Source organism: Haemaphysalis longicornis, unplaced genomic scaffold, assembly GCF_048455015.1.
Source record: "Haemaphysalis longicornis isolate Haplotype H1 unplaced genomic scaffold, Haemaphysalis longicornis Haplotype H1 scaffold_9, whole genome shotgun sequence".
In the NCBI taxonomy this organism is placed as follows: domain Eukaryota; kingdom Metazoa; phylum Arthropoda; class Arachnida; order Ixodida; family Ixodidae; genus Haemaphysalis; species Haemaphysalis longicornis.
The window spans coordinates 123,090,361-123,105,995 of record NW_027526460.1 but is presented as its reverse complement, the minus strand read 5'-3'; the positions used below and the strand labels follow the sequence as shown (position 1 = coordinate 123,105,995).

Genomic DNA, 15,635 nt, shown 5'->3' with positions numbered 1-15,635 from the left:
ACGTGGGAGAAATACAATTAATACTTCCTTGTTATAACCATTAGATTGTCATGGCGAGTCTTATATTGGGGTAAAATTTGAAGTGACCCCAATTGAGCGTCTAGGGTATCAAATTTACGGTCTCGAAGAGGGGAATCACGTGGTACAAATAAAAAAGGCTTCGTAGTTCGAATAATGAGATAGTCATTATGAGTGATAGATTGCGTTAAATTCAAGGTGAGACTGCTGAAGCATCTGAGGCGTCAAATTGAAGGTTCCAGTAAGCGGAATCACGTCGGACACCTAAATAATTCGTCCTGGTTACAGTCATGAGAGTCATGGTTATTTTGACTGGTATGAATTCCATATGACCCTTCTAGGGTGTGTGAGGTATCAAATGAAAGGTCTCGTCGAGGGGATCACGTGAGACAAATATAAAAATGCTTTCTGGTTATAATTATGAGGATATAGAGAAAGGTATATAGTAAAATGTACACACTCACACTCACACTCACACGCTCACTCACTCTCTCACACTCACTCACTCACACTCACTCACAATCACACTCTCGCTCTCACTCACACTCACACTCTCACTCACACTCACACTCACACTCACGCTCACACTCTCCCTCACCCTCCCACTCACACTCACATTCTCACACTCACATTCTCACACTCATTCTCACACTCACTCTCACACTCTCACACACTCACACTCTCACGCACACTCACACTCTCACTCCACTCACACTCGCACTCACACTCACACTCTCACTCTCACGCACACTCACACTCTCACTCCACTCACACTCACAGGCACACTCATACTCTCACTCTCACTCCACTCATGCTCACACTCTCACTCTCAGTTCCACTCACACTCACACTCACTCTCTCACTCTCACTCACACTCACTCACACTCACACTCTCACTCTCACTCTCAGTCACACACTCATACTCTCACACTCATACTCTCACTCTCACTCACACTCACACTACCTCTCACTCTCACACACTCACACTCACACTCTCACTCTCACTCCACTCACACTCACACTCTCACTCTCACTCACACTCACACTCAACTCACACTCTCACTCTCACACTCTCACTCACACTCACACTCACACTCTCACTCACACTCTCGCTCTCACTCTTACTCACACTCTCACTCACAGGCACACTCATACTCTCACTCTCACTCCACTCATGCTCACACTCTCACTCTCAGTTCCACTCACACTCACACTCACTCTCTCACTCTCACTCACACTCACACTCACACTCTCACTCTCACTCTCAGTCACACTCACACTCTCACTCTCACTCTAACTGTCACTCACACTCTCACTCTCACTCACGCTCTCACTCTCACACTCTCACTCTCACTCACACCCACACTCCCACTCTCACTGTCATTCTCACTCAGTCACACTCACACTCACACTCTCACTCTCACTCTCAGTCACACACACACTCACACTCACACTCTCACTCTCACTCACACCCACACTCACACTCTCACTCTCACTCACTCACACTCACACTCTCACTCTCAGTCACACACTCACACTCACACTCTCACTCTCACCCACACTCACACTCACTCACTCTCACTCACACTCACACTCACACTCTTACTCTCACTCTCACTCTCGCTCACACTCTCACTCTCACACTCTCACTCATACTCTCACTCTCACATTTTCACTCTCGCTCTCCCTCACTCTCACTCTCACATTTTCACTCTCGCTCTACCTCACTCTCACTCTCACATTTTCACTCTCGCTCTCCCTCACTCTCACTCACACTCACACTCTCACTCTCACTCTCACTCTCACACTATCACTCTCACACTCACACTCTCACTCTCACTCTCACACTCTCACCCTCACTCTCACACTCTCACTCTCACTCACACTCACACTCTCACTCACTCACAGGCACACTCATACTCTCACTAACAGGCACACGCATACTCTCACTCTCAATCACACTCTCATCTCACTCTCACTCTCACTCACACTCACACTCTCACTCACGCTCACACTCTCACTCTCACTCACGCTGACGCTCTCACTCTCACTCTCACTCACGCTCTCACTCTCACTCTCACACTCACACTCTCACTCACAGGCACACTCATACTCTCCCTCTCACTCACACTCGCACTCTCACTCCCCTCATGCTCACACTCTCACTCTCACTTCCACTCACACTCACTCTCTCACTCTCACTCACACTCACTCACACTTTCACTCTCACTCTCAGTCACACACTCACACTCTCACACTCACACTCTCACTCACGCTCACACTCTCACTCACTCTCACTCACACTCACACTCTCACTCTGACTTTCACTCTCACTCACTCTCACTCACACTCACACTCCCACTCTCCCTCTCACTCACACTCTCACTCTCACTCACGCTCTCACTCTCACACTCACACTCTCACTCTCACTCACACCCACACTCACACTCTCACTGTCATTCTCACTCAGTCACACTCACACTCTCACTCTCACTCTCAGTCACACTCTCACACTCACACTCACTCTCACACTCTTACTCTTACACTCTCACTCTCACTCTCTCACTGTCTCACTTTCTGTGAGGCCATTTGACTTCTGAAATCATTGTGAGTTCAAAGCCCATTTTCAGTTCTGAGTTCATTTTGAGTACATTTGGAGTTTTGAGTCCATTTTGAGTTTTGAGTACATTTTGAGTTTTGAGTTCAGTTTGAGTTTGAGTACATTTTGAGTTATGAGTACATTTTGAGTTTTGAGTCCATTTTGAGTTTGAGTACATTTTGAGTTTTGAGTCCATTTTGAGTTTGAGTACACTTTGAGTTTGAGTACATTGTGAGCTTTGAGTACATTTTGAGTTTTGAGTCCATATTGAGTTTGAGTACATGTTGAGTTTGAGTACATTTTGAGTTTTGATTACATTTTGAGTTTGAGTACATTTTGTGTTCTGAGTACATTTTGACTTCTGAGTCCGAGTGAGTTCTGAGTTTTGCGCTCAATGTGAGCTTTAGTTTGAGTGAGCGCAGATGTGCTGCTAAGCATTCAGTCTGAGATTGAGTGAGTGGTGATTCGAAAAAAAATTGTAAGTGAGTTTGAGTGAGCCGCGCCAACTTTGCCGAGGTATGGTTACCCGAACCATACATTCTCATAGGTGACCTGAATGCGCATAACTCTCTTTGGGGCTGTGCTCGCAAGGATGCCAGAGGACACCTCATTGAGAAATTCTTAACATCGTCGGGAGCATGTCTTTTCAACCAGAAACACCCTACATACTATAATATAGGACAGAACACTCATTCACACCTTTACTTGGCTATTGGGTTCTCAGTTCTCTTTCCTTGTCTTGAGTGGGGCGTGGGCACGGACCCATACGGTAGTGACCACTTCCCCACTTCACTAACATATATAGTTGAAGGCCCGAGAAGTCCATCTTCCCAGAACCGGTTTAATGAAGCAAGAGAAAACTGGAATACATTTACAGATTCATCTAAACTACACTACTCATCCATAAGACACTTACAGGTTGAACAGGCAACCCAACTACTCAAGGCGCACATCCTCGACGCCGCTGAAAAGTCCATTGCCCACGCCTCTTGTGCTCTGCGCAACCAGCGGAGGCCGTGGTGGAATGAGGACTGTAGGCGGGCGCGAGAGGCCAAGAACAAGGCGTGGGGTATCCTCCGTCGGTACCCCACGTCGGGAAAGCTATTATTGTTGAGAAGGGCAATGGCGATGGGAAAACGTGTGCGCCGTGAGGCAAAACGAGATAGTTGGCATTTATTTATAACATCAATAAACTCCTACACTGACATACGAATAGTATGGACAAGAATACGCAAAATCAAAGGACAACAAACCCACAGCCTGCCCCTGGTCAGCCCAACTGGGGACACACTCGAAGATGAGGCTGACACATTCGCACAACACTTCCAACACGTGTCCAGTTCAGCACACTACGAAAAACTTTCATAAAAAACAAACAATCGGCCGAAAAGAAGCCTTTACTAGATAAAAATAGGTCAACATCTTATAACTCAGAGTTTTCACTGCATGAGCTGAGGGCTGCTCTGAGCACGTGTAAACCCTCACCTCCAGGCCCAGACAACATCATATATACAATGATACAACACCCACACGCTGACACACTTGAAACACTGCTACATCTATATAATAAAATATAGCTTTCGGGGCAAATTCCACACTCCTGGAGGGAGGCCATAGTAGTGGCGTTCTTGAAGGAGGGAAAGGACCCCTCGTCCCCCTCAAGTTACCGACCCATAGCCCTGACGAGCTGCCTGTGCCAGCTCTTCGAAAAGATGATAAATCGCAGGCTCGTGTACTTTCCTGAGTACAACGGTCTTCTCAAGAGCTGCCAGGCAGGCTTCAGTGTGGGGCGATCGACGAATGACCAATTGGTAGCACTTGACTCGTACATCAAGGATGCCTACGTGCATAAGCTGTATTGTTTAACTGTGTTTTTCGACCTCGAGAAGGCCTACGACACCGCTTGGCGTTATGGGATCCTTAGTGACCTCAGGTCATTCAGTGTTTCGGGTACCATGTTAAACACTCTTGTTAGTTACTTGTCAGACAGAACGTTTCGAGTGGGAGTTGGTTGTGCACTCTCCAAGGTTCACGTGCAAGAAAATGGCGTGCCGCAAGGCGGAGTGCTGAGCTGCACTCTCTTCATAGTTAAGGTGAACTCTCTTGGAAAGCCATTGCCACCTACAATTTCTTATACTATGTATGCAGATGACGTCCTGGTATCAAATAAGTCATGCAATACGTCCATCTGCGAACGTCAAGTCCAGCTTGGTGTCGAAAAACTTGACGGCTGGGCAGACAAGAATGGTTTTAAATTTAATGCTGCAAAACGTTCCTGCGTTGTGTACTCCAGGAAGCGCGGGGTCCATCCGGACCCAGACATTACTCTTAATGGCGTGTCGCGTCCTGTGAACAAGGAGCGCAATTTCTTAAGTATTGTGTTTGACCACAAACTCACATTTATTCCGCACATCAAGAAACTTAAGAATAAATGTCTCAAAACAATGAATATCCTTAAAGTTCTCTCCCACCAATCCTATGGTTCCGTCAAAGAACTCCTAATGCACTTCTATACTGCTTTGGTTGGGTCTCGTTTGGACTATGGCAGTGTGGTGTATGGGTCGGCGACTAATACAGCGTTGCGAATGCTTGACCCAGTGCTTCACTTGGGGCTCCGTCTCGCATCGGGTGCTTTTCGCACTAGCCCTGTCGAGAATCTGTAAGTCGAGTGTAATAAGTGGAGCCTTGAGAACGAACGAACGTACATGGACTTGCTTTATGCTTTTAAAATTTCATCGCTGAATAACCATCTTTTTTATCCTGTCTTTAACGATACATCCACATCTCTGCTGTTTGCAAATCGCCATCCGTTCCTCCGCCCTTTTCACTTAGAGTAAGAGAGCGAGCCTCGGATCTCAGCGCTTCGTTTTTAGATGTGTACAGATCATCCTTTTCAGATATTACCTCCTTGGAAAGTTCGTCCTGTGTCCTCCGACCTTTCTTTTGTGAAACTTGACAAAAATCGGGTACCACGAGCTGTAATACTGCAGAACTTTCTGTCTGTGCAGTTAAAATACCTATGTGCTGAATTCTACAGTGACGCATCTAAAACCTCCACTATGGCGTCCTGCGCTGCTCATGGTCGGAATTTTAATGCAGCCAGAACCATGAGCGTACACAGAACCATTTTTTCAGCAGAAGCATATGGAATTTTACTCACTGTACAGCACATTCTTGAAAATCAAATTCCAATTCCGTCATCTCTACGGATTACTTGAGTGTTGTACGCGCACTATCACCGCACAAGTCCCTAAAAACCACATAGTTAATCTTGTGTTCAACACCATTATGTCTGTGTATGCTCAAAAGCATGAGCTGCTCCTCTGCTGGGTCCCAGGACACGCTGGGATCGCTGGGAACGAGTTGGCAGACGAGAGGGCCGCTGCTGCTGCACTCAGGAAGACTGTAGACATTACAACGGTACCCTATACAGACCTCAAGCCATACATAAGACAACACTTGCGCAGAGCATGGCAAACACACTGGAATGAACAGACAGACAACAAACTACATGTAATAAAGCCACACTTGGGACGGTACACAACTGACTCATACAACACATACACGGAAGTCAGCTTGGCTAGGCTACGGATAGGGCACACCCATGCAACGCACTCGTATCTGCTGACGGGATCTTCTAGACCCCAGTGCAGCAGGTGCAGCAGTGCTGCAGGGGCCCTATCCGTAGTTCACATACTAATCACATGCAAGGCACTTCACACCACACGACGCAAGCGCTTTCCAGAAATCTACAGACGACACATTCCACTGCACCCATTATACTTTTTAGCAGACGAACCAATGTTTTCTCCTCAACGTGTTTTAGGTTATTAGCTGAGGTAAAATTTCTGCAGCTCTTGTCATATCACGAGTAATTATCCTGGCCCTATACACCAGCCATATTAATAGTCTTTTGTTTGCATCATGTTTACTTTTAGTCACATGTTTTAGTATTTACAGTCTCATCAAAATTCAGTAACTTGTTCTCTCGCGCTCCTTGGCCTTAGTCGGCCTTGCGCCACTAAACACTAAACATCATCATCACTCACTTACCCGCAGTGGTATATTATATAACTCTTTGTGATGAGGAATATATGCGGTCGCAGCACATGTGGCTACATATTCAACCGCCGGGGGTGCATGCTACGGCATACACCAAGCTAATAAGTACGGAGTCTATTATGTGCAGGTAAAAGCCGACTTAGCGATGCCACCGGGAACAACAAATAATTTCGTTAGATTGAGAACTTTGTAAAACTGGGACTGTGGGTTTAGAAGCAGTTGATTCCATAAATTCGTTTTCTAAAGTGTGCCAAATCGCAGTAGCTACGATGACATCATAATTGTTGCTACCGCGGCCATTAAGTTATGCCATTTAGCAAATTTAGCAATTCGCGAAAAGTCCTCGCTGAAAATAATAACAATAAAGGTAGGGGTTCTGAAGAGGCGAATTTATTGCCGAATCTAAAAAAAAACGCTTTTCTCATGCTGGTAATCCGGAAGAACTTTTCGCATGCTGGCAATTCGGACGAACGAGCGTGTTCAACGCGTCCTTGGTTCTTTAGTGAGCCCCAGTAAAGCGCCTAAGCAAGTTAATACTGTCCATTTACTGGCCCCGAACAGGAACAGGAGCTTTAGCAATTTTTGGGTTGTCAGCTTCCACTGATAGCAATTGTGCTTCGGTAACCAACTGTGCAATTTCTTTATAGTTCAAAACCTCCGTCGTGCCGGCGGGTGCGCTCAGATAGCGGTTGAAGCTCAGATTTGCTCTCACCTTTTTAAGCCCACGGAGCTGTTCCAAGGAACTGGGCTGGATTTGTTCTTGCTTTTGTTGAGGGCTTGCGGAATTCGATGCAGCTTCGGCAAGGCCACCAGTGCCTATTGCTGTTCGTACCGCGCGCACTATCCTTGTTATAGATGCACAGCAGTCCGGCACTTCGGGGTTGTCTCTCACCACACTGGCCGATTCGCGTTAGCGGCATTGTCTTACGTGATCCTGTTTGTCGAGCATACCCAGTGTTTCAAGAAACGAATACAACCAACCGTTACAAAAACAAGCAAGGTGCATATAAGGTCAGAAACATTGCGAGGGCGGACAGAGGTCCTGTGCAGTATGGTGGCGCCATTAGGGTGACTGACGGTATAGACTGCTTCGCAGTACGCTGCAGACCAAACAGCGTAATAGCGTTATTGTGTACCTGTCCTCGTCACGTCAACGCAGACGTCACAAAAGACACGATTTTTGCGGGAGAATCAAAATTTTAAGCTAAATTTATTAATGAATGAGCGAATAAAGCATTCCTTGTTGCCGGACAAGTGCTGGCGGCACTATAAAATACCAATTCTTTTGAATAAAAGAAACTTGTATTTTGTGTGCATGGCCCATTTATATTTGGTTGAAATGTTGTGTCCGGCTTGGAAGTTCAGTAAAATGGTGCATTCTTAACGCTGCGCACGAGAGGGTCTCCCATCCACTTACCCCTGCGCCCATTAATGCGGCTGCCAGTGCCTTGACACCCCAAAGTTGACCACTTCACTGTATGATTACACATGTATTTCCAATCCCCGCGGCCACGTCTTGGAGCTGACGGTAAAATTCTACCAGGGGCGAAGCATAGGGACAAAATTTCGTGAATGACTTCGCCAAGAAGCTACCATACTAAGATTTCACAAAGCTCCCAATTGAGATATTTTGAGTTTTGATAAGAAAGGTTTCAGTGGCCATTAAAGAGATTTCCCAAGATCTACAAAACACGAGATATTATGTCGAAACAAAACAGATCCAGCCTTACAATAATTATGGCAGCCTAGACTGTAGTAGTTGCTGTATGTGCTAGGATAAGCTTTTTTTAGGATAAGCTCTACCTTTTAGGTAGAGCACCTGAAGAATTGTTCTTTCTCCCGTAAATGAAGGTACGGTTGTCTGGGCAGTCGTTCAACGTAGCAGGCATACGAGGTGCCCTTGGTCCATAGTGAACGTCTTGCCACAGAATAAACATTTGGAAGGCCAGCATCAGCAATGTCGAGGTTCCAGCTCCCTATGAGAAGGAGGCACCAAAAGTGTCATTTATGGTAAACTTTTCAATATTGATTTCAATGCGAAACTTCCTCTTGAGTTATAGTAGCCTTATAAATATGAGTTTAAAGTCCATTGTTTAGGATTACAGCAGTTCTTTTTCATATTGCCATTACCATAAGCTAGTCTTGGTTGTTCCGGCCGAAGTGTTTGTAAAGTGTCACATTATTTCGCTCGTCAGATATATTTGTGCCTTTTCCGTTACATTTTTTATACTACTATTCAGCAGGACCCCTGACATCACTGCCGTTCACGTCGCTAGGCTCAGTAACTCTTGTTGGTTTAGCAGGCCAAAGGTTTGGTTCCGTACGTTACACTTATCGAAAAATTTACGTCTGTATGTCTTAGAATTAAGTCAAAAAGTTCTCAAAACTTTGGTGCTCCTTCTGTGGTTTAGGCCTTTTGACCACAACGTGCAAAAAGTATCTTTTTTATCTTTGAATCTGCATATGATCATATACTTGCAATATATCTACTATGATAGCATCACGGCGACAAAAATTGCTATATTTATGACCATGGTAGTGTGGACCAAGACCGATAAACTCAGTTACAACTTTGAGAATTTTTAGTTGAATAACAATTGAGCTACCCCATGTTTGGTCGGCAACCACACACAATAAAGTACTTTATTTTCTAACGCAAACTGATATGTAAAAAGAGCAACACAAGGAATGGAGGAACAGTCATAAAGTTCTTACATTGCGCACTATACTCACAAGGTTAAGTCATGGTATCTGAATTAATATTGTGAAAAGGGAAGCCTGCTTATTCTACAATGGACTGCTCCTAGGTGTAGGGTTTAGGAGTTACCAAAATGAAGTATCAAAGCATAGTTCCCGCATGGGATTCACATACGAAAGGCGCCTACCACATCCTCATAGTAGGAAATCCACGAGCAGAAAAGAATGCTGATTGGCACTCGCGCAAGTTTCACAGCTGCAGATTTACGCTGAATAAGCTGGATTTAAAATAGCAGAAAGAACGAAATGTCTGAACGTTTTATGCTGTAGTGCAGGTAAAATATTTTCTTGAATGTTTCAATTGATGCGAAATTTTTAAAATTATATTTAGTATTTCTCAGCCAATACCAATGATTCTACATAAAACTGGACACCTGGTTTCTAAGATTTTATATTGGAGTTGCCTTTATTGTTTCAAATCCCATTTGGTACATCAGATCACGTAGGGTACAAAACTGTAAGCGTATAAAATATCAAAAATATTCTGCGCAAAAATACATATCAAACAAGCAAAAACAAAATATCGGATATTGTGGTTAGCCAATTGTGGAGTGCTTCGGACATAGAGAAGGCGTTGTCCCCGCTTTTTGTTATTTTACATGCTCGGGATTTCCTTCGATCTACATGAAAAAATTCGCCACTATGGTACAACAAAAATTATTTTGTGTGTGCGTTTATTTGTTTATTACTCTCTACAAATATTTACGTGATTTGAAACGTGCGCAGTGTATCTGTAACAATTCATTCGTCCTCGCCTGTCCTTTTATAAAAATGCCACGCCATAGGTTCCTATTTGCAAGCAGCACAACAACCATTGGTGGCAGACAACTGCGTTCCAAATCTAAGAAAGGCAGTGTAAAATTACTGTATGGATTGTTTGTTCCAGATAAAAATATTAGTGTGCCATTCTGCAAGACGTCAGCGCATCAAAAGGGGCGTGCAATAAGCAATAATATCCATTAACTATCACACACCTTTGAGTGTACGAAAGGGAAGCCGACGGCGAGTAATAGGAGGCCAGTGAAGGGACCCGTAGCTGCAGACTTCACCATCAAAATGACCTGCCAATGAATAAAATGTTCTTTGAGGTTCTTCGCTTTGTTGACGCGCTGCGATTGCTGACGTGATGTCCTATAAAATTCTTACTCTGCAAAAGTAATTGCATAGCCAGAACACCTAGGTTTGGTTCGTGCAACAATAGGCAGGCGGGAAATTAGTTGGTGGTCTTTGGTCGTGACTACTGAGGAGCTTCACAGACCCCAATGTCAAGCACATAAAACGAGATACGCAAGCTTTCCTCTGGAGATAAGTGGAAGAAGCTAAAGCCAGCTGCACGCCGCGGAATAAAGTAAGGTGCTACGTGGTCGCTGCATTCTATCGTGCAAGTAGAAGTGAAGGCCTCCCGCGCTTGGAGTCTTCGAACGTACTGGTGTAGTTACAATTTTTATGAGGGGTGGGCTGGTTAGGATTTCTTTAAGTAATGGTAAACCAGCAGTCAAGTCCTCTGTTTCCAGCCCCAACTTCCGTTGACTTAAAAAAATTTGCCAGCTTACACCTACGTATAACAAATCATCACATTTCTGCTAACTTGTACAAAGAAGTGTCTGAACCTGAATATTACTTGAGGGCAGTGTTCCTGTCTGAATAAAAAATTGGACTGTTGGGTTCTATACTCAAATTTATTTCATGCTTATAACCCTACGACCGAAGCAGAAGTTAACACAGTTTGCGTCAAAAATATCACTCAGTAACAACCACATCTGTGTTCAGAAATTGGGCTGCATGTTGTACAAAACTCATCCGGCCGAGTGTATTTGTACAGAAAGCCGAAAAGCTGAAAAATATTTTCTAAGCAAGACCGAAATTGCGATCGTGTCATTTGTCCATCACAAATACGTTTTTTTTTCTTGCAGTTGCAAGCACCAAAAATTTACCAGTAAAAAACTCCCACCTCCCCTCGCGGGAACCCCTGTGTAGATGAGACGCATAGGCGGAGCGGCGAAGCGACCGCTTTTTATAGCGCGAATAACGTTGAGCGGACTGCGTAAGCAGGTCCCAGTCGATGACGACGTTGGCGTACTTGTAAAGCGGCGTGGACTCTAGTTGTTTGAGCCAAGCGTGGATGTTGCTTCGCCGGAGAACGGCACACCGGTTATATGCGCAGCGTGCCCAAAGGAGAGGAAACCGCGGAAGAGAGAGTACTGCACATGCGCCGGCCCCAGCGCGTCTGCCGCCGCTATGACGCAACGTGCCGCGGCTATGACGCAACACAATCCAACACAGTCCACTTTAATACAATCCAATCCAAATTCAATCCAATCCAATTCAATCCAAGCCAAGCCAAGCCAATCCAATGCCCCTCGCGATAGAGTGTTCGCTATCGGAGAGGAGAGGGGGTGAGCGGCGGATAGCGCAGCTGGCTCGGCGAGGAGAATGGGGGAGGTGTGGACAACGCCGAAAACGACGACGACGACGACGACGACGACGACGACGACGCCGGAGGGACAAGGCGAGTGAATCAGATGCTCTGCATCTAATAAAGTTGCGACGGAGCACGTTTGGAATGCATGGCTACACTACTAACGCACAAATTGTGCAGGAAAGCACTCCTGAAAGGGGTCGTGCAGACAAAATACATTTGTTTTATTCGAAAGATTTGGGGTTTTACAGTGCCTACAGTGCCAGTTCGGCAGCAAGGGATGCTTTATCACTAAGACATTATTCAATTTACTTTAAAAGATTGATTTTCCAGCAAAATAGAATTTCGGGACTTCGGCGGTGGCGCAACCAATACAGGTCTTCGAACGAATGTTAGTACGCTTTTTGTCATCAGGGGACTGCGGAACGTTGTTCACCGTCAGTCTTCGTTGATTGCGCCACCATACTGCGCAGGAGCGCTCTCCACCTTCGCTTTGTTTCTGAGCATATTTGTCTCTGTCTGGTTTTTGTTACGGACTTTAGCAATCGTTTCGTGAAATATCGGGTATTCTCGGCAAACAGGGCCACGTAAGATAATGTCGCTTACGCCAGTAGGTCAGTGTCGCCTGAGACACCCCAAAGCGCAGGACAGCTGTGCAGCTATAATCAGCATAGTGCGCGCAGTACCAAAAGCAGTACTAACAGCTACTACTATGTTTTGTGTACTTTTGTAACTTTCATTGTTTACCTCACAATTCTTATCGCTATAAAATGAATACGCATTAAATCTGAGCGAAAGCAGTCCATTCCGCAAGCTTATAAGCCGTGCCTAACTTCCGTTTGCTTTTGCTGACCGCAACCAATCACACGGCTGTGAACATTATGGCGTACGTTATACTGCGGGAAATGGGCTGTTGAGTCACATGGCCATTTTGTTTCCTACTAATTATAGAGCATATCAGCGCAAAATCTACGTTAAAAGTGGTGTCTGTATGATGCGAAAAAGGGATTATTTCGAATGAACCAAACGTGAGTTTTGTCTGCATGTCCCCTTTAAGGGTCGATTACATGAGCAGAAAAGGACGCGTCCGCGCACCCGCCGCATCTGCCGCTTCCGCACGCGTATAGCCTGCTAGATACTTTGCCGCGACGCGTCTGAAGCCGAATTTCTCATACGGGAGTGTGTCTGCCACTGTCAGAGCTTGGTCGGTGCTATAATGCCAGTAACTTTCAACAACCCACCAAAGTTTTCCATAATAACATGTCTAATTACGTCTCAGTGGCAACGTGACGGACATAACAATTGTTCTAAAGAATACAGGGATGGTGCTTTTCACAAACAATTGTTGGTTTACACTACCCGTGTCGATGATTTCTGCCTCTTACAATATCTTGTAGCTTCTGCATGAGGTCGTTCCTGTTCATAAAAATGGTTGCGGACTTTTTACAATGCAAATATCAAAAACAAATTTCTTGCCCATTGAGAAATTGCACATGATTAGTACTCGCTGATAATGTTCTTCTCACCCTTGTTATGGATCCCAGGTAGACACAGACACAACTGTAGAGTGTCATTACCGCACCGAGGAAGAAGGCTTCAGGAGAGAGAAATGGTTTGCTCTCTTAGCACTACACAATTGCAAAAACAAGAATTACTGTTACATTATTACATGATTAAGGCATCTTCGTTCACGCCACAACGCAAACAAATTAGCCGATACTTTGAAGGCATGGTAACAAGAAGGGCAGTAGAGGAAACACCACAGTCTTTTTTACAACTATTTCCAATATTTTAATTTCAGCCCGACATATTGTTCGTGCAATAAACAAGTTTTAACAAGAATTAACACCGCGCACCCAACTCTGCATAATATGAATAGGCGCTGTGCTTCAACGGTCTCGATTTGATTTCACTATTTAGCCCTCGATACGTATTGTCTCCGTCTACTCAATTATAAGTTTAACTTAAAAAAACGGAGAAAAGGTAACAAATATTGCTGTTCGTGTTGCTGAATGGCGCCAGCGGCAACAGTAGGCTCGATCCTCGCACGCTTCTGCGATTGTAGAGCAATGACGCGCTAGTATGCTACAACGTGCTTTGGTCTTCCAGCCTCCAACCTAAGCGTTGGTTGATGTTTTTAAGCAAAACATCTAGACGTATGTACTTTAAAAAGTATTCTGCGTGTCGCTTGCTTTACAGCGCTGAAAGAGACTGCGCAGCTGGAGCGCCATCGATTCGGAGACCGAGGGACCGTGCATTAGCGATTACGAAGTTACGCCCTCGAATGTCCACATGACACGAGAGCTATGTGGTTTCGAGAGAGCCCAGTGGCGACGCCTTGCCGATGCGAAACACGAGGCCACACGCCGCACCTGCAACACTTGCGCTCTCGAGGCTAAAAGTTGTTGCAACGCTATAAATGACCTCGCGAGACAGCGTAGTACAATCTTCCCTCTAATAAGCGCTCTTTATACCTCTTAAATATTGGCTATGTTTCGTCGCTGTCGCTGTGCTAATCTGTTGATAGGAGCACTTGAATGAAAAGAAGAAGATTATTTCAATATAAAAGCAAAGAGAAGCGAGAAAATCGGCTAGACATACAAATATTTGCGTTCTTCGAAATGTACAGCAATTTTAAAAATGTACTACTAGTGAGAGCGAAAGCTTTTCATTGTTTAGTTTCTTCTAGAGCTGTTGCCACTTATTTTCTTACTATTGTATGTGTTACCTTTATAAAATCTTTTTATGGAAATGCAGAACGTGACAGGGTTGGTTGGTTCCCAATTTTTTGTTTTTTGTGTGTGTGTTTTGGGGACTTTTACGTCTGTCTCGTTGTCGCGTGTGGGTAGCGAAAGTACAAAATACATGCTTGATTTTATGAACTTATATTTCAAGCATTTTCTTAATTTCTGTGTTTTCAAAGTTTGTTCCTCCAATCCTTTTCATGTACACTATTACAACAATTTACTCATATAGTTCTGCAACCATACATTTTGTGCATATGGAGGGGGCTCTGAGGTTTTTACTTTTCCCGAATTTTTTCGTGTACGGGTGTTTTTTTTTTCCGGCATTGCTTATTTTAGCCTTTCACGTGCAGTTGCAGTGTTTATTCATTGTATCTATGAGTTTGTATCTTGTATGGTTGTTTTTGAAAATTTTCTTTCACCACATATTTGAATTCACACTTTTTATGGTTATAAACTGAATAGCTATACCAATTCCACGTTCTTGTGAATATGCAGCGCGTTACACAATTGGTTCATTTTCGCTACGCCGATGTTCCTGCTTCGGATTGTTTTCTTGCAGCTTTATAAAGGATAATATTTCCGGGCTGCACAAACGCAAAAATTTCAGTTGCTGTGTGTGTCCTTGTTTTTCAACGAGGCTGCGAGATATTGAAACATTGCTTCCGCAATAGCTACATAAAGCCAAGACCGTTTCAAACAACAAACATATTTGGCAAGGATCCTTGATGTAACTTTTGTGAGCCCCAAAAAAACGACACCTGTCTTTGGGGCGAAATGTTTGCGCATAACATGCAGCAGAAATATTCATTTACTTGCTAACGCATGTAATCTTTACCAAGTAAATGAGGAACAACGCCGTATAATGGCAGCATGGACGCTTTTTCACCACAATATTTTTTTTGTTTTATGGAACTAGTTATGAGAATTCACTTTTTATGCTAGCTATATTGGTTTCTTGGTAATATTAACTGCAGTTAATAACTCGTAATAGAAGCTGAACCTGGTGAAATTCTGGGCTATTCTTGGGAAACAA

The 15,635-nt window shown here is 44.4% G+C and overlaps 1 protein-coding gene across 10 annotated transcripts in view; it reads right to left on the bottom strand.

Moving 5' to 3' along the window:
• LOC144151813 (sodium-coupled monocarboxylate transporter 2-like) overlaps window positions 1–15,635 on the bottom strand; it is a 59,008-nt gene that overhangs the window by 13,626 nt on the left and 29,747 nt on the right. For 6 of the 10 annotated variants that reach the window (XM_077682951.1, XM_077682950.1, XM_077682952.1 and 3 more), the window contains 3 exons: window positions 13,382–13,449; window positions 10,411–10,497; window positions 8,483–8,655 (listed from right to left, as the gene is read on the bottom strand). In XM_077682951.1, coding sequence (XP_077539077.1) covers window positions 8,483–8,655; window positions 10,411–10,497; window positions 13,382–13,449 — 328 coding nt within the window. The remainder of the gene's footprint in view (window positions 1–8,482; window positions 8,656–10,410; window positions 10,498–13,381; window positions 13,450–15,635) is intronic. The other 4 variants (XR_013318976.1, XM_077682954.1, XR_013318978.1 and 1 more) reach the window with 3 other exon arrangements.